We start from the raw sequence: 23,842 nt of genomic DNA, 5'->3' as shown, positions 1-23,842 counted from the left end.
ACTCTGAAGCAGACACTCTGAAACAGACACTCTGAAACAGACACTCTGAAGCAGACACTCTGAAACAAACACTCTGAAGCAGACACTCTGAAGCAGACACTCTGAAGCAGACACTCTGAAGCAGACACTCTGAAGCAGACAATCTGAAACAGACACTCTGAAGCAGACACTCTGAAACAGACACTCTGAAACAGACACTCTGAAGCAGACACTCTGAAGCAGACACTCTGAAGCAGACACTCTGAAACAAACACTCTGAAGCAGACACTCTGAAGCAGACACTCTGAAGCAGACACTCTGAAGCAGACACTCTGAAGCAGACACTCTGAAGCAGACAATCTGAAACAGACACTCTGAAACAGACACTCTGAAACAGACACTCTGAAACAGACACCAGGCCTGAGCCTGAAACGATGCTGTGCACTGCAGGGATTTAGGCTGGTGACATTGAAACGGAACTTATGATGAAATAAATGTTTCCAGTGTTTGGGAGCGTAAATTTGGGTGTTTGAAGTCACAGAGTGAAAATCCCAACTCTGTCAGGTTGTATTGGACCGTATAGGTCTGAAAACGTTCCACTCAGTGAGCCCCTCAGCTCTGCGGGCCACTGAACATCACACTCTGTACTTCACTGGGATTGTCCAGCCTCCCGAGCTTCATCTGCACCTAGAACCTGGCATCATGCTGCATTCACTGTTCCTCAGAAGTGGGAAGCTGAAACTCCCTTTCTCTGGCTCATCAGCAGTTTTATTGTGTGGTTCATTTCATTTGAGAAAAAAAAATAATGTTCTATCTCCAGTTGTTTCATGTTTAATATTACAACTTCTTGCTGCTGTTCGCTTTGATCTTTTTTCTTATTCAGAAGTTTGTCAATAATATATCATTAGTAGCGCCACAGCAATTCTGCTATGATAAGAAATGGAGAGAAAAAGCCCAACTTATTCATATTTGGAAAAGCTTATTGAAATGAGCAATAGTTAGTCACATGTAAACAAAACCCAGAGGAATGAAACAAGTGAAGACTGGATTATAACCAGTGTGTATGTTTTATTATTCTGTTCCTTTTTAATTATTGCTTGAAGAGATATCTGTAATCTGCTGCTGGCTGTTACTTCAGTTTGCTACCTGCTGGGTGGTGTTTCATCAACCCGGGTCAGGTACAGATGAAACTGAAAGTGGGATCAGAACCGGCTTTGAACAGCAGAGAAGAGAAATGTCACTTTTCTAAGTGGTGTAGGGTAGTGAGAGAGCTCTCAGGCTGGCCACTGCATGCTTTTCCATACAGTAAGAATGTGCGTAAAGGTGCATCGAGGTTATTCTTTGTCCAAGTTGGTTGACAGGTTGTTAAAAGAATGGTGCGTGTCTGTGTGTGCATTACTTTTGACAGGTAGAAAAAAGGTCCACTTTTGTGTTTAAACAGTGTCTGTCCACAGTGAAACATGAGGAGTCCAAAGTCAAAGAGAGGACCAGGAGCCTCCTTTCCCTCCACCTGTTGAAAGGAAACAGGAAATGTCTACTATTATCTATGAACTAGTCATTTTATGATCATTTTTAGCACATGTTGCTTGATAATAATCACTTATATTAAATTTCAGCCTTGCTTAATGGAAATATCAGTCTTTGGTCATTTCATTGATGGCTAAAATGTAGACGGCTTCATTTGACATGTTGTGCTGCTTAAAAGTTCAACAAGTTTGAGCTCTAAAAGAGGTTGATGAAAACAAAGAAAGCTGATGGCAGGCTGAAAGCAAGATGGCCGAGCTGCAGGGATGAGCCCACTGCCGGGGGTGGGTGCTGGAACAGCCCACTGCCGGGGGGATAACCAGCGGTGCAGGTCCGTCTCCATGCCTCTCCCTGATCCTTTCCAAGGAGATGAATAGAAATGACTTTGCAGACGGGCCTTGGTGTTAGCGCCTCTCTATCTAGCTGAATAACTGTTCATGTGTTACGTTACAATAATGGTGAATAATGAACAGAACAACACCTATTCAGCCTGTTGTTCTGTGTGCTGTTGTTTAGCTGAATAACTTGCCTTTCCAGATTAAATGTCTGTTCTTGGTCTTCTAAATAAATGCGATTTATATATGTTTTTTTCCTCTTTAAGATGCATTTTTTTTACTGATGTGACTTATAGTCCGGAAAATACGATCCAACAGTGAGGAACCTTGGAGTTATTTTTGACCAGAACTTATTATTTGACTCGCATATAAAACAGGTTTCTAGGACTGCCTTCTTTCATCTTCGTAATATTGTTAAAATCAGGAACATCTTGTCTCAGAGTGATGCAGAAAAACTAGTCCATGCATTTGTTACTTCAGGATTGGACTACTGTAATTCTTTATTATTGGGCTGTCCCACATATTCTCTGAAAAGCCTCCAGCTGATCCAAAATGCTGCAGCCAGAGTTCTGATGAGAACTAACAGGAGAGATCATATTTCTCCAGTTTTAGCTTCTCTTCATTGGCTCCCTGTTAAATTCAGAATAGAATTTAAGATTCTTCTCCTCACATATAAAGCTCTTAATGACCGAGCTCCATCATATCTTAAAGATCTCATTGTAAGATATTTTCCTAACAGAGCACTTCGTTCCCAAACTGCAGGTTTACTTGAGGTTCCCAGAGTTTCTAAAAGTAGAATGGGAGGCAGAGCCTTCAGTTATCAGGCCCCTCTCTGTGGAACCAGCTGCCTGTTTGGGAGGCAGAGCCTTCAGTTATCAGGCTCCTCTCTTGTGGAATAAGCTGCCAGTAAATGTCCAGGAAGCAGACACCCTTTCCACTTTTAAGACCAGGCTTACAACTTTCCTTTCTGATAAAGCTTATAGTTAGGGATGGCTCAGGTGATCCTGAAACATCCCATAGTTAAGCTGCTATAGGCCCAGACTGCTGGGGGGCCTCATCTGTCACACCTTTCCTCACTTTACTCTCTTTTTCCCCCGTTTAATTTCTCAAATTATATTATGTATATGTGACATTATTGTGGTCATTAACTCGTGTCTCCCTGTTCCAATGGGTATCCTTTGAATGGTGTTACAGTGTTTGTTGTCCCCTCTTTTGTCATGATGTTCTCCAGATCATCAATACCTCACTACAAACCGGCACATTTCCTGCTTGTTTGAAAGAAGCAATTGTAAAACCCCTATTGAAAAAGAACAACCTGGATGCACTGGTACTGAACCACTACAGGCCCATATCAAATTTACCATTCATGGGTAAAATAATAGAGAAAATTGTTTTTAACCAATTAACTTCCTTTTTAACATCAAACAGCTATTTCAATGAGTTTCAGTCTGGTTTCCGTGCCAATCATAGCACCGAAACAGCTCTCACCAAGGTGATGAATGACATACGTCTGAACGCCGGTAAAGCATCAGTCCTGGTCCTATTAGACTTAAGTGCAGCATTTGACACAGTTGATCACACCATACTGCTGCATAGACTGGAACACTGGGTTAGTCTTTCTGGCATAGTGATAAACTGGTTAAAATCATACCTCCAACAAAGAAGTTTAGTTGTTGCCATTGGAAGCCATACCTCATCACCAATATCACAAAATTGCGGGGTCCCCCAGGGCTCTATCCTGGGACCACTATTGTTTAACCTCTACATGTTGCCACTCGGACAAATTATCAGCAATAACTCAATAAATTACCATAGTTATGCTGACGACACCCAACTCTATTTATCTATATCCCCCAATGACTACGCCCCTCTGAACTCACTATATCACTGCATTGACCAAATAAACAACTGGATGTCACACAACTTCCTCCAGCTGAACAAGAATAAAACTGAAGTAATTATATTTGCAGACACTCTGAAACAGACACTCTGAAGCAAACACTCTGAAACAGACACTCTGAAACAGACACTCTGAAACAGACACTCTGAAGCAAACACTCTGAAACAGACACTCTGAAACAGACACTCTGAAACAGACACTCTGAAACAGACACTCTGAAGCAGACACTCTGAAACAGACACTCTGAAGCAGACACTCTGAAACAAACACTCTGAAACAGACACTCTGAAACAGACACTCTGAAACAGACACTCTGAAGCAAACACTCTGAAACAGACACTCTGAAACAGACACTCTGAAACAGACACTCTGAAGCAAACACTCTGAAACAGACACTCTGAAACAGACACTCTGAAGCAGACACTCTGAAACAGACACTCTGAAGCAGACGCTCTGAAACAGACACTCTGAAGCAGACACTCTGAAGCAGACACTCTGAAGCAGACACTCTGAAGCAGACACTCTGAAACAGACACTCTGAAGCAGACACTCTGAAGCAGACACTCTGAAGCAGACACTCTGAAGCAGACACTCTGAAGCAGACACTCTGAAACAGACACTCTGAAGCAGACACTCTGAAGCAGACACTCTGAAGCAGACACTCTGAAACAGACACTCTGAAGCAGACACTCTGAAGCAGACACTCTGAAACAGACACTCTGAAGCAGACACTCTGAAGCAGACACTCTGAAACAGTAACTCTGAAACAGACACTCTGAAGCAGACACTCTGAAGCAGACACTCTGAAGCAGACACTCTGAAACAGACACTCTGAAGCAGACACTCTGAAGCAGACACTCTGAAGCAGACACTCTGAAGCAGACACTCTGAAGCAGACACTCTGAAACAGACACTCTGAAACAGACACTCTGAAGCAGACACTCTGAAGCAGACACTCTGAAGCAGACACTCTGAAACAGACACTCTGAAGCAGACACTGAAGCAGACACTCTGAAACAGACACTCTGAAACAGACACTCTGAAGCAGACACTCTGAAACAGACACTCTGAAGCAGACACTCTGAAGCAGACACTCTGAAGCAGACACTCTGAAGCAGACACTCTGAAACAGACACTCTGAAACAGACACTCTGAAGCAGACACTCTGAAACAGACACTCTGAAGCAGACACTCTGAAGCAGACACTCTGAAGCAGACACTCTGAAGCAGACACTCTGAAACAGACACTCTGAAACAGTAACTCTGAAACAGACACTCTGAAGCAGACACTCTGAAACAGTAACTCTGAAACAGACACTCTGAAGCAGACACTCTGAAGCAGACACTCTGAAGCAGACACTCTGAAACAAACACTCTGAAACAGACACTCTGAAGCAGACACTCTGAAGCAGACACTCTGAAGCAGACACTCTGAAGCAGACACTCTGAAACAGACTCTCTGAAGCAGACACTCTGAAACAGACACTCTGAAACAGACACTCTGAAACAGACACTCTGAAGCAGACACTCTGAAGCAGACACTCTGAAGCAGACACTCCGAAGCAGACACTCTGAAACAGACTCTCTGAAGCAGACACTCTGAAACAGACACTCTGAAACAGAAACTCTGAAACAGACACTCTGAAGCAGACACTCTGAAACAGACACTCTGAAACAGACACTCTGAAGCAGACACTCTGAAGCAGACACTCTGAAGCAGACACTCTGAAACAGACACTCTGAAGCAGACACTCTGAAACAGACACTCTGAAGCAGACACTCTGAAGCAGACACTGAAACAGACACTCTGAAACAGACACTCTGAAGCAGACACTCTGAAGCAGACACTCTGAAACAGACACTCTGAAGCAGACACTCTGAAGCAGACACTCTGAAGCAGACACTCTGAAACAGTAACTGAAACAGACACTCTGAAGCAGACACTCTGAAGCAGACACTCTGAAGCAGTAACTGAAACAGACACTCTGAAGCAGACACTCTGAAGCAGACACTCTGAAACAGTAACTGAAACAGACACTCTGAAGCAGACACTCTGAAGCAGACACTCTGAAACAGTAACTGAAACAGACACTCTGAAGCAGACACTCTGAAGCAGACACTCTGAAACAGTAACTGAAACAGACACTCTGAAGCAGACTCTCTGAAGCAGACACTCTGAAGCAGACACTCTGAAAAAGACACTCTGAAACAGACACTCTGAAGCAGACACTCTGAAGCAGACACTCTGAAGCAGACACTCTGAAACAGACACTCTGAAGCAGACACTCTGAAGCAGACACTCTGAAACAGACACTCTGAAACAGACACTCTGAAACAGACACTCTGAAGCAGACACTCTGAAGCAGACACTCTGAAACAGACACTCTGAAACAGACACTCTGAAGCAGACACTCTGAAACAGACACTCTGAAGCAGACACTCTGAAGCAGACACTCTGAAGCAGACACTCTGAAACAGACACTCTGAAGCAGACACTCTGAAACAAACACTCTGAAACAGACACTCTGAAGCAGACACTCTGAAGCAGACACTCTGAAGCAGACACTCTGAAGCAGACACTCTGAAACAGACACTCTGAAGCAGACACTCTGAAGCAGACACTCCGAAGCAGACACTCTGAAACAGACTCTCTGAAGCAGACACTCTGAAGCAGACACTCTGAAACAGACACTCTGAAACAGACACTCTGAAGCAGACACTCTGAAACAGACACTCTGAAGCAGACACTCTGAAACAGACACTCTGAAGCAGACACTCTGAAGCAGACACTCTGAAGCAGACACTCTGAAACAGACACTCTGAAGCAGACACTCTGAAGCAGACACTCTGAAGCAGACACTCTGAAACAGACACTCTGAAGCAGACACTCTGAAACAGACACTCTGAAACAGACACTCTGAAGCAGACACTCTGAAGCAGACACTCTGAAACAGACACTCTGAAACAAACACTCTGAAACAGACACTCTGAAGCAGACACTCTGAAACAGACACTCTGAAACAGACACTCTGAAGCAGACACTCTGAAACAGACACTCTGAAGCAGACACTCTGAAGCAGACACTCTGAAACAGACACTCTGAAGCAGACACTCTGAAACAGACACTCTGAAACAGACACTCTGAAACAGACACTCTGAAGCAGACACTCTGAAACAGACACTCTGAAGCAGACACTCTGAAACAGACACTCTGAAACAGACACTCTGAAACAGACACTCTGAAGCAGACACTCTGAAACAAACACTCTGAAGCAGACACTCTGAAACAGACACTCTGAAACAGACACTCTGAAACAGACACTCTGAAGCAGACACTCTGAAGCAGACACTCTGAAGCAGACACTCTGAAACAGACACTCTGAAACAGACACTCTGAAGCAGACACTCTGAAGCAGACACTCTGAAGCAGACACTCTGAAGCAGACACTCTGAAGCAGACACTCTGAAACAGACTCTCTGAAACAGACACTCTGAAGCAGACACTCTGAAGCAGACACTCTGAAGCAGACACTCTGAAGCAGACACTCTGAAGCAGACACTCTGAAACAGACACTCTGAAGCAGACACTCTGAAACAGACACTCTGAAGCAGACACCCTGAAACATACACTCTGAAACAGACACTCTGAAACAGACACTCTGAAGCAGACACTCTGAACGAGACACTCTGAAACAGACACTCTGAAGCAGACACTCTGAAACAGACACTCTGAAGCAGACACTCTGAAGCAGACACTCTGAAACAGACACTCTGAAACAGACACTCTGAAGCAAACACTCTGAAACAGACACTCTGAAGCAGACACTCTGAAGCAGACACTCTGAAGCAGACACTCTGAAACAGACACTCTGAAGCAGACACTCTGAAACATACACTCTGAAACAGACACTCTGAAACAGACACTCTGAAGCAGACACTCTGAACGAGACACTCTGAAGCAGACACTCTGAAACAGACACTCTGAACGAGACACTCTGAAGCAGACACTCTGAAACAGACACTCTGAAACAAACACTCTGAAACAGACACTCTGAAGCAGACACTCTGAAGCAAACACTCTGAAACAGACACTCTGAACGAGACACTCTGAAGCAGACACTCTGAAACAGACACTCTGAAGCAGACACTCTGAAACAAACACTCTGAAACAGACACTCTGAAGCAGACACTCTGAAACAGACACTCTGAAACAGACACTCTGAAGCAGACACTCTGAAACAGACACTCTGAAGCAGACACTCTGAAGCAGACACTCTGAAACAGACACTCTGAACGAGACACTCTGAAGCAGACACTCTGAAACAGACACTCTGAACGAGACACTCTGAAGCAGACACTCTGAAACAGACACTCTGAAGCAAACACTCTGAAACAGACACTCTGAAACAGACACTCTGAAACAGACACTCTGAAGCAGACACTCTGAAGCAGACACTCTGAAGCAGACATTCTGAAGCAGACACTCTGAAGCAGACAATCTGAAACAGACACTCTGAAGCAGACACTCTGAAGCAGACACTCTGAAGCAGACACTCTGAAACAGACACTCTGAAGCAGACACTCTGAAGCAGACACTCTGAAGCAGACAATCTGAAGCAGACAATCTGAAACAGACACTCTGAAGCAGACACTCTGAAGCAGACACTCTGAAGCAGACACTCTGAAGCAGACACTCTGAAACAGACACTCTGAAGCAGACACTCTGAAGCAGACACTCTGAAACAGACACTCTGAAACAGACACTCTGAAACAGACACTCTGAAACAGACACTCTGAAGCAGACACTCTGAAACAAACACTCTGAAACAAACACTCTGAAGCAGACACTCTGAAGCAGACACTCTGAAACAGACACTCTGAAACAGACACTCTGAAGCAGACACTCTGAAGCAGACACTCTGAAGCAGACACTCTGAAGCAGACACTCTGAAACATACACTCTGAAGCAGACACTCTGAAGCAGACACTCTGAAACAGACACTCTGAAGCAGACACTCTGAAACAGACACTGAAACAGACACTCTGAAGCAGACACTCTGAAACAGACACTCTGAAGCAGACACTCTGAAGCAGACACTCTGAAACAGACACTCTGAAGCAGACACTCTGAAACAGACACTCTGAAGCAGACACTCTGAAGCAGACACTCTGAAACAGACACTCTGAAGCAGACACTCTGAAGCAGACACTCTGAAGCAGACACTCTGAAGCAGACACTCTGAAACAGACACTCTGAAGCAGACACTCTGAAGCAGACACTCTGAAACAGACACTCTGAAGCAGACACTCTGAAACAGACACTCTGAAGCAAACACTCTGAAGCAGACACTCTGAAGCAGACACTCTGAAGCAGACACTCTGAAGCAGACACTCTGAAGCAGACACTCTGAAACAGACACTCTGAAGCAGACACTCTGAAACAGACACTCTGAAGCAAACACTCTGAAGCAGACACTCTGAAGCAGACGCTCTGAAGCAGACACTCTGAAACAGACACTCTGAAACAGACACTCTGAAACAGACACTCTGAAACAAACACTCTGAAGCAGACACTCTGAAGCAGACACTCTGAAGCAGACACTCTGAAGCAGACACTCTGAAGCAGACACTCTGAAGCAGACACTCTGACACTCTGAAGCAGACACTCTGAAGCAGACACTCTGAAGCAGACACTCTGAAGCAGACACTCTGAAGCAGACACTCTGAAGCAGACACTCTGAAACAGACACTCTGAAACAGACACTCTGAAGCAGACACTCTGAACACAGACACTCTGAAACAGACACTCTGAAACAGACACTCTGAAACAGACACTCTGAAGCAGACACTCTGAAGCAGACACTCTGAAGCAGACACTCTGAAGCAGACACTCTGAAGCAGACACTCTGAAGCAGACACTCTGAAACAGACACTCTGAAGCAGACACTCTGAAGCAGACACTCTGAAGCAGACACTCTGAACAGACACTCTGAAGCAGACACTCTGAAACAGACACTCTGAAGCAGACACTCTGAAAGCAGACACTCTGAAGCAGACACTCTGAAGCAGACACTCTGAAGACAGACACTCTGAAACAGACACTCTGAAGCAGACACTCTGAAGCAGACACTCTGAAGCAGACACTCTGAAGCAGACACTCTGAAACAGACACTCTGAACAGACACTCTGAAGCAGACACTCTGAAGCAGACACTCTGAAGCAGACACTCTGAAGCAGACACTCTGAAACAGACACTCTGAAGCAGACACTCTGAACAGACACTCTGAAGCAGACACTCTGAAGCAGACACTCTGAAGCAGACACTCTGAAGCAGACACTCTGAAGCAGACACTCTGAAGCAGACACTCTGAAGCAGACACTCTGAAGCAGACACTCTGAACGACACTGACACTCTGAAGCAGACACTCTGAAGCAGACACTCTGAAGCAGACACTCTGAAACAGACACTCTGAAGCAGACACTCTGAAGCAGACACTCTGAAGCAGACACTCTGAAGCAGACACTCTGAACAGACACTCTGAAGCAGACACTCTGAAGCAGACACTCTGAAGCGAGACACTCTGAAGCAGACACTCTGAAGCAGACGCTCTGAAACAGACACTCTGAAGCAGACACTCTGAAGCAGACACTCTGAAGACACTCTGAAGCAGACACTCTGAAGCAGACACTCTGAACAGACACTGAAGCAGACACTCTGAAACAGACACTCTGAAACAGACACTCTGAACAGACACTCTGAAGCAGACACTCTGAAACAGACACTCTGAAGCAGACACTCTGAACAGACACTCTGAAGCAGACACTCTGAAGCAGACACTCTGAAGCAGACACTCTGAACAGACACTCTGAAGCAGACACTCTGAAGCAGACACTCTGAAGCAGACACTCTGAAGCAGACACTCTGAAACAGACACTCTGAAGCAGACACTCTGAAGCAGACACTCTGAAGCAGACACTCTGAAGCAGACACTCTGAAGCAGACACTCTGAAGCAGACACTCTGAAAGCAGACACCTCTGAAGCAGCAGACACTCTGAAGCAGACACTCTGAACAGACACTCTGAAGCAGACACTCTGAAGCAGACACTCTGAAGACAGACACTCTGAAGCAGACACTCTGAAGCAGACACTCTGAAGCAGACACTCTGAAGCAGACACTCTGAAACAGACGCTCTGAAGCAGACACTCTGAAGCAGACACTCTGAAGCAGACACTCTGAAACAGACACTCTGAAGCAGACACTCTGAAGCAACCGACAGACACTCTGACAGACCTCTGAAGCAGACACTCTGAAACAGACACTCTGAACAGACACTCTGAAGCAGACACTCTGAAGCAGACACTCTGAAGCAGACACTCTGAAGCAGACACTCTGAAGCAGACACTCTGAAGCAGACACTCTGAAGCAGACACTCTGAAGCAGACACTCTGAAGCAGACACTCTGAAGCAGACACTGAAACAGACACTCTGAAGCAACACTCTGAAGCAGACACTCTGAAGCAGACACTCTGAAGCAGACACTCTGAAGCAGACACTCTGAAGCAGACACTCTGAAGCAGACACTCTGAACAGACACTCTGACAGACACTCTGAAAGCAGACACTCTGAAGCAGACACTCTGAACAGACACTCTGAAACAGACACTCTGAAACAGACACTCTGAACAGACACTCTGAAACAGACACTCTGAAGCAGACACTCTGAAACAGACACTCTGAAACAGACACTCTGAACAGACACTCTGAAGCAGACACTCTGAAGCAGACACTCTGAAGCAGACACTCTGAAGCAGACACTCTGAAACAGACACTCTGAAGCAGACACTCTGAACAGACACTCTGAAGCAGACACTCTGAAGCAGACACTCTGAAACAGACACTCTGAAACAGACACTCTGAAACAGACACTCTGAACAGACACTCTGAACAGACACTCTGAAGCAGACACTCTGAAGCAGACACTCTGAAGCAGACACTCTGAAGCAGACACTCTGAAGCAGACACTCTGAAGCAGACACTCTGAAGCAGACACTCTGAGCAGACACTCTGAACAGACACTCTGAAACAGACACTCTGAAGCAGACCGACCTTGAACAGACACTCTGAACAGACACTCTGAAACAGACACTCTGAAACAGACACTCTGAAGCAGACACTCTGAAGCAGACACTCTGAAGCAGACGCTCTGAACAGACACTCTGAAACAGACGCTCTGAAGCAGACACTCTGAAACAGACACTCTGAATCAGACGCTCTGAAACAGACACTCTGAAACAGACACTCTGAAGCTGACACTCTGAACAGACACTCTGAAACAGACACTCTGAAGCAGACACTCTGAAACAGACACTCTGAAGCAGACACTCTGAAGCAGACGCTCTGAAGCAGACGCTCTGAAGCAGACGCTCTGAAGCAGACACTCTGAAAGCAGACACTCTGAAGCAGACACTCTGAAGCAGACACTCTGAAGCAGACACTCTGAAACAGACACTCTGAAACAGACACTCTGAAACAGACACTCTGAAGCAGACACTCTGAAGCAGACACTCTGAAGCAGACACTCTGAAGCAGACCCTCTGAACAGACACTCTGAAGCAGACACTCTGAAGCAGACACTCTGAAGCAGACACTCTGAAACAGACACTCTGAAACAGACACTCTGAAACAGACACTCTGAAACAGACACTCTGAAACAAACACTCTGAAGCAGACACTCTGAAGCAGACACTCTGAAGCAGACACTCTGAAACAGACACTCTGAAGCAGACACTCTGAAGCAGACACTCTGAAGCAGACACTCTGAAGCAGACACTCTGAAGCAGACACTCTGAAACAGACACTCTGAAACAGACACTCTGAAGAGACACTCTGAAGCAGACACTCTGAAGCAGACACTCTGAAGCAGACACTCTGAAGCAGACACTCTGAAACAGACACTCTGAAGCAGACACTCTGAAACAGACACTCTGAAGCAGACACCCTGAAACATACACTCTGAAACAGACACTCTGAAACAGACACTCTGAAGCAGACACTCTGAACGAGACACTCTGAACAGACACTCTGAAACAGACACTCTGAAGCAGACACTCTGAAACAGACACTCTGAAGCAGACACTCTGAAGCAGACACTCTGAAACAGACACTCTGAAACAGGACACTCTGAAGCAAACACTCTGAACAGACACTCTGAAGCAGACACTCTGAAGCAGACACTCTGAAGCAGACACTCTGAAACAGACACTCTGAAGCAGACACTCTGAAACATACACTCTGAAACAGACACTCTGAAACAGACACTCTGAAGCAGACACTCTGAACGAGACACTCTGAAGCAGACACTCTGAACAGACACTCTGAACGAGACACTCTGAAGCAGACCTCTGAAACAGACACTCTGAAACAAACACTCTGAAACAGACACTCTGAAGCAGACACTCTGAAGCAAACACTCTGAAACAGACACTCTGAACGAGACACTCTGAAGCAGACACTCTGAAACAGACACTCTGAAGCAGACACTCTGAAACAAACACTCTGAAACAGACACTCTGAAGCAGACACTCTGAAACAGACACTCTGAAACAGACACTCTGAAGCAGACACTCTGAAACAGACACTCTGAAGCAGACACTCTGAAGCAGACACTCTGAAACAGACACTCTGAACGAGACACTCTGAAGCAGACACTCTGAAACAGGACACTCTGAACGAGACACTCTGAAGCAGACACTCTGAAACAGACACTCTGAAGCAAACACTCTGAAACAGACACTCTGAAACAGACACTCTGAAACAGACACTCTGAAGCAGACACTCTGAAGCAGACACTCTGAAGCAGACATTCTGAAGCAGACACTCTGAAGCAGACAATCTGAAACAGACACTCTGAAGCAGACACTCTGAAGCAGACACTCTGAAGCAGACACTCTGAAACAGACACTCTGAAGCAGACACTCTGAAGCAGACACTCTGAAGCAGACAATCTGAAGCAGACAATCTGAAACAGACACTCTGAAGCAGACACTCTGAAGCAGACACTCTGAAGCAGACACTCTGAAGCAGACACTCTGAAACAGACACTCTGAAGCAGACACTCTGAAGCAGACACTCTGAAACAGACACTCTGAAACAGACACTCTGAAACAGACACTCTGAAACAGACACTCTGAAGCAGACACTCTGAAACAAACACTCTGAAACAAACACTCTGAAGCAGACACTCTGAAGCAGACACTCTGAAACAGACACTCTGAAACAGACACTCTGAAGCAGACACTCTGAAGCAGACACTCTGAAGCAGACACTCTGAAGCAGACACTCTGAAACATACACTCTGAAGCAGACACTCTGAAGCAGACACTCTGAAACAGACACTCTGAAGCAGACACTCTGAAACAGACACTGAAACAGACACTCTGAAGCAGACACTCTGAAACAGACACTCTGAAGCAGACACTCTGAAGCAGACACTCTGAAACAGACACTCTGAAGCAGACACTCTGAAACAGACACTCTGAAGCAGACACTCTGAAGCAGACACTCTGAAACAGACACTCTGAAGCAGACACTCTGAAGCAGACACTCTGAAGCAGACACTCTGAAGCAGACACTCTGAAACAGACACTCTGAAGCAGACACTCTGAAGCAGACACTCTGAAACAGACACTCTGAAGCAGACACTCTGAAACAGACACTCTGAAGCAAACACTCTGAAGCAGACACTCTGAAGCAGACACTCTGAAGCAGACACTCTGAAGCAGACACTCTGAAGCAGACACTCTGAAACAGACACTCTGAAGCAGACACTCTGAAACAGACACTCTGAAGCAAACACTCTGAAGCAGACACTCTGAAGCAGACGCTCTGAAGCAGACACTCTGAAACAGACACTCTGAAACAGACACTCTGAAACAGACACTCTGAAACAAACACTCTGAAGCAGACACTCTGAAGCAGACACTCTGAAGCAGACACTCTGAAGCAGACACTCTGAAGCAGACACTCTGAAGCAGACACTCTGAAGCAGACACTCTGAAACAGACACTCTGAAACAGACACTCTGAAGCAGACACTCTGAAGCAGACACTCTGAAACAGACACTCTGAAACAGACACTCTGAAACAGACACTCTGAAACAGACACTCTGAAGCAGACACTCTGAAGCAGACACTCTGAAACAGACACTCTGAAACAGACACTCTGAAACAGACACTCTGAAACAGACACTCTGAAGCAGACACTCTGAAACAAACACTCTGAAACAAACACTCTGAAGCAGACACTCTGAAGCAGACACTCTGAAACAGACACTCTGAAGCAGACACTCTGAAGCAGACACTCTGAAGCAGACACTCTGAAGCAGACACTCTGAAGCAGACACTCTGAAACATACACTCTGAAGCAGACACTCTGAAGCAGACACTCTGAAACAGACACTCTGAAGCAGACACTCTGAAACAGACACTGAAACAGACACTCTGAAGCAGACACTCTGAAACAGACACTCTGAAGCAGACACTCTGAAGCAGACACTCTGAAACAGACACTCTGAAGCAGACACTCTGAAACAGACACTCTGAAGCAGACACTCTGAAGCAGACACTCTGAAACAGACACTCTGAAGCAGACACTCTGAAGCAGACACTCTGAAGCAGACACTCTGAAGCAGACACTCTGAAACAGACACTCTGAAGCAGACACTCTGAAGCAGACACTCTGAAACAGACACTCTGAAGCAGACACTCTGAAACAGACACTCTGAAGCAAACACTCTGAAGCAGACACTCTGAAGCAGACACTCTGAAGCAGACACTCTGAAGCAGACACTCTGAAGCAGACACTCTGAAACAGACACTCTGAAGCAGACACTCTGAAACAGACACTCTGAAGCAAACACTCTGAAGCAGACACTCTGAAGCAGACACTCTGAAGCAGACACTCTGAAGCAGACGCTCTGAAGCAGACGCTCTGAAACAGACGCTCTGAAGCAGACACTCTGAAACAGACACTCTGAAGCAGACACTCTGAAGCAGACACTCTGAAACAGACACTCTGAAGCAGACACTCTGAAGCAGACACTCTGAAACAGACACTCTGAAACAGACACTCTGAAACAGACACTCTGAAGCAGACACTCTGAAGCAGACACTCTGAAGCAGACACTCTGAAACAGACACTCTGAAGCAGACACTCTGAAGCAGACACTCTGAAGCAGACACTCTGAAACAGACACTCTGAAGCAGACACTCTGAAACAGACACTCTGAAACAAACACTCTGAAGCAGACACTCTGAAGCAGACACTCTGAAGCAGACACTCTGAAGCAGACACTCTGAAGCAGACACTCTGAAGCAGACACTCTGAAACAGACACTCTGAAACAGACACTCTGAAGCAGACACTCTGAAGCAGACACTCTGAAACAGACACTCTGAAACAGACACTCTGAAGCAGACACTCTGAAACAAACACTCTGAAACAGACACTCTGAAGCAGACACTCTGAAGCAGACACTCTGAAGCAGACACTCTGAAGCAGACACTCTGAAACAAACACTCTGAAACAAACACTCTGAAGCAGACACTCTGAAGCAGACACTCTGAAACAAACACTCTGAAACAGACACTCTGAAGCAGACACTCTGAAGCAGACACTCTGAAACAGACACCAGGCCTGAGCCTGAAACGATACTGTGCACTGCAGGGATTTAGGCTGGTGACATTGAAACGGAACTTATGATGAAATAAATGTTTCCAGTGTTTCCATTGCGGGTTCCCCCAGGGCTCTATCCTGGGACCGCTATTGTTTAACCTCTACATGTTGCCACTCGGACAAATTATCAGCAATAACTCAATAAATTACCATAGTTATGCTGACGACACCCAACTCTATTAATCTATATCCCCCAATGACTACGCCCCTCTGAACTCACTATATCACTGCATTGACCAAATAAACAACTGGATGTCACACAACTTCCTCCAGCTGAACAAGAATAAAACTGAAGTAATTATATTTGGAAAAAGGGAGGAGAGACTAAAGATCGCTACTGTTCTTGAAACAAAGGGCCTGAAGGCTAAGGACTCAGTTAAAAACCTCGGTGTCATTATTGACAGTGACCTAAATTTTAAGTCATATGAAGGCCATTACTAAGTCTGCATTCTACCATCTAAAAAAACATCACTCAGCTCAGAGGCCTCATGTCATATCATGATCTGGAGAAGCTAATCCATGCCTTTATTACTAGTAGGATCGATTACTGTAATAGCCTTTTGACAGGTCTCTCCAAAAAGACCATAAAGCTGCTTCAATTAATCCAAAATACTGCAGCAAGGGTTCTTACGAGAACAAAGAAGTTTGACCACATAACACCAGTTTTGAGATCGCTGCACTGGCTCCCAGTGAGCTACAGAATTGATTTTAAGGCATTGCTCATTGTTTTTAAATCTTTAAATGGCAGGGGTCCCAGCTATCTACTCGATATGTTTCAGAGATATACACCAACCAGGACACTAAGATCAGTAGAGAAGAATTTGCTGGTAATTCCAAAAGTAAACACGAAGTGTGGAGAGGCAGCTCTTAGTCACTATGCTACTAAGCACTGGAACCAGCTCCCAGAATTTGTCAAAAATGCACCCACCATTAACATTTTTAAATCAAGACTAAAGACAGAGCTGTTCTCCGAGGCCTTCACATAACAGCATTTTAATCCCTTTTTTTTTTTTTAAAGCAAATGATCTGTTTTAATGTCTTATCTTAAGGTTTTTTAATCTTCTGTGATTCATGTTGATATGTTTTAATCTTTCTTATTCTAATTATTCAATGTTTTTACCTTGGTGTTTTAAGTTTTTTAATTCTCTTTTTTTTTTTTTTTTACGTTTATTCTTCTTATTCTTTTTCCTTTTTTAATGTGAAGCACATTGAATTGCACTTGTGTCTGAAATGCGCTATATAAATAAACTTGACTTGACTTGACTCTTTTCTGTCTTCTCAAACCCCAGCTGGTGGAGGCGGATGGCCACCCTTCCTGGTTCTGGTTCTGCCAGAGGTTTCTTCCTGTTCAAAGGGAGTCGTTTCTCTCCACAGTCGCCTCAGGCACGCTCAGGACGGGAGATTGAACCGAAAAAAAAAAAAGTTTCGGTGCAATCTGTTGGTTTCCTTAGCTAGGAAACTGTTTTTGAATTGGCTCTATATGAACGAATTGGACTAATTTTGAATTTCATGAATTGGATTGATTACAGGGAATTGGACTCTAATTGGCTTGAATTGGACAGTACTATTGAAGTGCCTTGAGACAACATTTTTTGTGTCATTTTAGAGTCAGTGTATTTTGAGATTTGCATTCTTCTTACCGTAACTATTTTTTCTTGTCTGAGACTTTAGTTTGCCAGCAATGGAGTTTATAATCCTGTTGTATTATTATCTCCTGTGGTGAGCTACTAGCGTTAGCTGCTGCTTTAATGTGCATTGGTACAAATAACTTTACACATCAAAAGATTTCTTTTGTGAGCTTTACTTCCTTCAGCAGATAGAGTTCTCGGCTGATCGGGCACCGAACAGAAAGCTAGCTGTCTATGTGATCAAGCTGTGCCAATCCCAGCAACGGAACACAGCCTGTCTTTGCTCTTATCACCACTGCATCGTGTTTGCTGTCCAACCACATGCTGCATGAGGGCTAAAAACAATACTAAAGACAAGACCTGAATAAGTAGAATGATGTGTCCAAAGAAGCAGCGAATAAATAGAGGAAGAGAGAGAAGGTAAGTGGAGGAGATGTTCCATTACCATCATGTTGTGCTCCACCATGTTCCAGGCACGGGGACGCAGCATCAGCACTGGAGCCTGAGATATGTGGGGAACATCTTCTCTCATATGGTGGGAGGCAGAAGAAAAGCAAAGCTTATAGAAATACAAGCAACGAGTTCTGCTGTGATCCTACTTGATTCACTTCGATACTACTGTATATGAAGTATAGTGAAGGAAAGTACTCACCAGGGAGCTGGTTGTTCACGGCCTGCATTACATTGTGAATGCTCTTGATCTGGTTGTAAAATGTGGGGCAGTTTCCATCATCAAAGTCCACCTGAGGAGAGGATTTCAACAAAGTCTGCAGTTGTACTACGGGGATCAGAACTGGAGGCAGTTTTTGTTTTGAACAACCCTGAGAAAATGGAGGCTTTGCAGTATCTCTGTGGAGCTCTGTGAGACTGGATGTATGAAGGAAGAATCGATACTGGGCTCCACGATCAGGTCTTATACTGAGGCTAATGGGAGGTGAGCCCAAAAGTTGCTGTATGGATCATTATTTGTGCAACTATAGGACATATGCTCAGCAAATGATTTGTATTTGAAGTACCTGTATGCCCTGTGCTGGTGATTGGAGCGCTCTGATGAAGCGCTGCGTATCACAGGGGGCCATATCCCCAATATCAACATGTCTTTTTTGCAGCCTGAGGGGCACCGGGAGTACCCTCCAGACTGGGTCTCTCCTGATATGTGCGGTGCTTTCCAGGAAGTTTGGAAGGTCTCCTGAAAGATCCAAGTTGGCCTTTCTGGACGCTCTCAGCTGCAGGATCTGAGGAGAAAGGAGAAGGCTAGATAACTTATCATGAGTTAAGAATTCAGTAAAAAAAGCTTTTTATTTCCTCTACCTGATCCACCTCCTCATCAAATGTGGAGATCAGCTCATACAGGAAGTGGAAACAGTCAGTGGTGAAAAGCGTAGCATATTCTGCTGCTAGGCCTGAGGGAGGAGGTGAAAGCTCCATGCTGATTGGACCCTGTGGACAACAAGTTTGCAGTCACTCATTTTTCTATGGCTCCTGATGATGGAGAGGACATATGAATTCAAACAAAAAAATATGTAAGCCTCACACGTGGACCAATTGTGAGTTAAGCCTTTACAAACATAAGAGTGCTGAAAGAGAGGTCACTGAACACCAGCTCTGTGTGGCTGATGGCAGAGCTGGTGAACAACAGATGCTGCACCCCAGATCATCAGCCCTCCACCTCCGTGCTTGATAGTTGGTATGAGGTGTTTGTGCTGATTTGCACACAACCAGAGTTGAATTGACTCTATTTTATTTTACTGTAAATAGTTTTACATGCTTAATTTTGCAAATTGAGCTGACACCATGCACAATAAATTTCATTGTTAGTTATGATGCATGTTGTTCCCAATAAAGTATCTTGAATATTGTTTGGTTTGCAACCCTTCCAAACTTTCTTTGATTATACAGTGAAGCAAAACATAAATATAACCGTAGTTATGTAAAAAAGGAGAAAAAAATAAAAATAAAACAAAAAAACGAGTGTTCTTGTTAAAAAAAAAGAAGAAACAAATATATACACATACATACATACATACATATATACATATGTAGTGAACTCAAGTGTGGATTTAATATGAAACCTGTGTGGTAATGTTTGTGTAGAGATGGGGGATTTCCACACCAAGCATGAGCCAGAGATCATCTGATTTACCCCAGACCTCCCCATAAACTTATGGCTAAAGCATTAAAACCTTGATGCTAACTAAGTTGAACAAACAAAGAAGATGATTGGAGAATCACCAGACCAACTGTGCTCCCTTCCTTATCTGGACAAAGTAAGTCAAAGGTGACACCTATCTGCTTTGATTCAGCCAGACACAGAACTTTCAAAATACTTTCCTTTCAGTTGAATCTTAAAACTGCATTAAATGTGCCTATATCTTTGTACATTTTCTTTCAGGTTCTCAGTGAAATCACAAGCTGCATTTTAAGACCCCTTCCCGATCATACTTGAAAAAATAAGGAGAAATGATTATTTAGAAAAATGACTCGTTTCTATAGAGCCACACTGCCCCCTGATTGTCTGTTGTATTGAATAGTTCAGTCTAAATTAATTCAGTAACTAGACATTTATATGAAGTAATACAACTGTTAACTGATGTTTCCTGCTATTTCTGTTTGTACTCCATGGTTAACACAGGAAAATAATTTGTCTGGTCCTTTATTCATATATCATAACTTTACAGATATCCATCTGAATTTGAGAGGCCCAACCGTTATCTGTTATGTAATGAATCAGAATCAGAATCAGAATCAGAATCACTTTATTAATCCCTTTCAGGAAATTCCTTAATAAATAGTGTAAAATAAAAGTTTAAAAACACACGAAAAGTAACAAAAGTGGTAAAATACGAGAAAGTAAACGGGAGCGACTGCAACAGGCTGCACACGAGTTGACACATGCGCACTGTTTGTTTATTTGACTTTCTTCATACCATACGTTTATGTCATGTCTTTCCCTTCATATCTTGAAGGGTTAGGGTGTTTTCAGAATCCTCTGGACAAATGTGTGTTAAAGGAGGACTTTGTTTTTTTTAAACCTGGACCTTATTTCTGTCATAAAATACCTACATCTACTCACCGATAACAGTTTGGTGAAAGTCTGCGTCCTTCTGAAGATATTTAGATCTCTGGAGATCTGCGTATATCCATATAACAGAGAGAACAGGGCAGAGACACTACAGCCTCTGAATAAGGCTTTATCCGTCTTTATTTCACCAACACTTTAAGACCAATGAATGAACATTCCAAGTATAGTCTACATCAGTGTTGGTGAAGTTTCTGCAATGATTTAAGTTCAGTTTTGTTCATTTGACATCTTTTAAGGGTCCTGTGTAGTTAGTTGATTTGGTGTATTCTGCATTTCTTTTGGGTAAATAAAAACCATTTGTTCTGGAAACGTACTGTGTCCTCAGGTGTAACCGGCTCGTCCCTCACTCTGCAACAGTTACTGTCATCACTGGTTTATCTCCAGGTTAATTAATGACCGACACAGCTGCTAATTCTTTTTGTAACAGACGGATGGTTTTAGCTCTACAGAAGACAGCTTGCTGGTTCTCTTTCTGCCGCTCTCTTTTACTACAGCAGAATGCTGAAGCAGTGAAACACATGGAAGCCTGTTGTGTGACACACTTTTAAAGCTGCCTTCCCTTTCTGAGATTTAGTGACGTTCTTGCTTGTTGAGTATATTTTCAAGCTCAAAGGATAGCTCTCGGAAACATTGTGTGTGGAGACATTAATCTATAGAATGAACAAGTAATTGAACAAACAAAACATTAAGTTTTAATATGACTGAAGGTTTGTTATTGGTTGAGCCAAAATGGGACAGTTTGATGTTTGCCAGTTTTGGTAGAGATACATATTCAGTGTAAACATCCCGGTGTGTCAGACATAATGCTGCCTCATTTATAGCCAATTATTCCTATTTAGCTGAAAATAGAATAGAACAGTCATACTCACAAAAGCCCCGAAGTCAGGTGTGTTCACTCCACAGATGTGGACTTTGAATGTTTACTCTTTCGGGCCGTGTTTGAACAGGAAGGCGTTTGTTTCAGGTGACGTTTAAAGTCTCATATGGAAATGTTTCAGGCTATCTAAACACTCTCATCAGTCAGTCTATCAAATCATGTGGAAGAATAAACAGGAATATAATTGACCAAATGTAGATGAAAATGAGCTTAACTTGGACCCACTCTCTGAATGTCCTCTGAATGTTTCTGCTGTACTGCTGACAGGCCCAGCTGTGAGAAACTGAAAGAGAGGAAACTACACATCTCTGAAAGAGCAGCTCAGAGCAGCTGCAGCAGTGAGGAGGAATCAGAGCAATAAAGAGACCTGATGCTTTTTTCATTTTTCTTTTAAAAAAAAGTTCTCAATAAAGAGAAGGAAAGACTGTACATGAATTCAAATTCAACCCATCCGCCCAAATATAGAATAGCTTTTCACTTTTCTTATTAAAATCTTGCTTTAATGCCAGTTGGAAGGCAAATAATTCGACCAATTGATCTGCAGAGCGTTAGCATCCTGCAGCATCTTACATCCATCATGCATCTCCCTGCGGTGACGGCCGGAGGATCAGACTTTAGAAAAAGAAATAAAAGTAATAATATCAGAGTTGGTTCCCCTTCCCTTTCTGAGATTTAGTGACGTTCTTGCTTGTTGAGTATATTTTCAAGCTCAAAGGATAGCTCTCGGAAACATTGTGTGTGGAGACATTAATCTATAGAATGAACAAGTAATTGAACAAACAAAACATTAAGTTTTAATATGACTGAAGGTTTGTTATTGGTTGAGCCAAAATGGGACAGTTTGATGTTTGCCAGTTTTGGTAGAGATACATATTCAGTGTAAACATCCCGGTGTGTGTTCGCACTCTAAAGTGAACTACTTTACTTTATGCTGCCACAAACACCCTGAGCCTGCAGCCATGTGCTTCCGCCGCTTTGGAAAAAGTGCTAGATAGGCTTTTAGTTCGAAAATATTCAACGGAAGTAATATGTACTTCCGCTTCCGTTTTACTTCACCCATCATTTTGACAGCTGCGGGCTCAGCAGCACCTGAGTGAAAGGCTATGGAGGACAAGGCTCAGATTCAAGAGGCCATTAAAAGCCAAGGCGAAGTCGTGCGGAGGTTAAAGTCCCAGAAGGCGAACAAAGAGCAGGTCAGCGCTCATGTTTGTGTTTCACATTTACATTCATGTCAACGCGAGCTCGTAACACGCGGCCAGCGTCACGCGCGTGTTATCCCACAGAAAGGAGAGCGAAACACACAGCTGGAAACTAACAGCTGGAAACTACCAGGAAAAGTACCGGCCTGCATAATAATGCGTTATTCTTCAGCTATAAGCCATTACAAACGTCCAGTGTCTCTCATGACTATAAGAAAAGGTCAGCCATTTAGAAAACCGTTGTTCAATATTCTGTTCATGACAAATCGAATTCCTCTAAATATGATCAGTGTTTCAGAACTAGCTGACACACTAATCTTATTTCAGCCTCTGAGATTTCAGATAATCGCAAAGTGCTGGTTACTGTGTTTCTTTTCAGCCGGCTGCTAGCTTGTAGTTAGCCGGGCTGGAGCGGCTAACCGGCGGCCATGCTAACACGGTTTAGCTGGCCACCTGAGCCCACACACAGGCTCATATATGTGTGTGTGTGTGTGTGTGTTTTATATATATATAGCACTTCAACGGACAACGAGCGGTAAAGTTTTCTAAAGTACGGAAGCCCTAAACGGTCATACATTTTATTCC

At 44.0% G+C, this 23,842-nt stretch overlaps 2 protein-coding genes across 3 annotated transcripts in view; one reads left to right on the top strand and one right to left on the bottom strand.

Annotated features, from left to right (window-relative positions):
• Nucleotides 1–19,533, bottom strand: part of ugl (ureidoglycolate lyase) — a 46,696-nt gene extending 27,163 nt beyond the window's left edge. The window contains exons 1-5 of the mRNA XM_075480449.1: nt 19,411–19,533; nt 19,116–19,334; nt 18,752–18,842; nt 18,545–18,621; nt 1,379–1,489 (exon numbers count right to left, since the gene is read on the bottom strand). Coding sequence (XP_075336564.1) covers nt 1,379–1,489; nt 18,545–18,621; nt 18,752–18,842; nt 19,116–19,334; nt 19,411–19,527 — 615 coding nt within the window. The 5' untranslated portion in view covers nt 19,528–19,533. The remainder of the gene's footprint in view (nt 1–1,378; nt 1,490–18,544; nt 18,622–18,751; nt 18,843–19,115; nt 19,335–19,410) is intronic.
• A 3,561-nt stretch (nt 19,534–23,094) lies between these two features.
• The window catches only part of hars (histidyl-tRNA synthetase), a 26,261-nt gene continuing 25,513 nt past the window's right edge, over nt 23,095–23,842 (top strand). The window contains exon 1 of one of the 2 annotated variants that reach the window (XM_075480782.1): nt 23,095–23,251. In XM_075480782.1, the coding sequence (XP_075336897.1) occupies nt 23,162–23,251 (90 nt within the window). In that variant the 5' untranslated portion in view covers nt 23,095–23,161. The remainder of the gene's footprint in view (nt 23,252–23,842) is intronic. The other variant, XM_075480781.1, reaches the window with a different exon arrangement.

The sequence above is a fragment of the Odontesthes bonariensis genome, chromosome 13 (assembly GCF_027942865.1).
Source record: "Odontesthes bonariensis isolate fOdoBon6 chromosome 13, fOdoBon6.hap1, whole genome shotgun sequence".
NCBI classification, from domain to species: domain Eukaryota; kingdom Metazoa; phylum Chordata; class Actinopteri; order Atheriniformes; family Atherinopsidae; genus Odontesthes; species Odontesthes bonariensis.
This window is presented reverse-complemented; position numbering and strand designations above follow the sequence as displayed.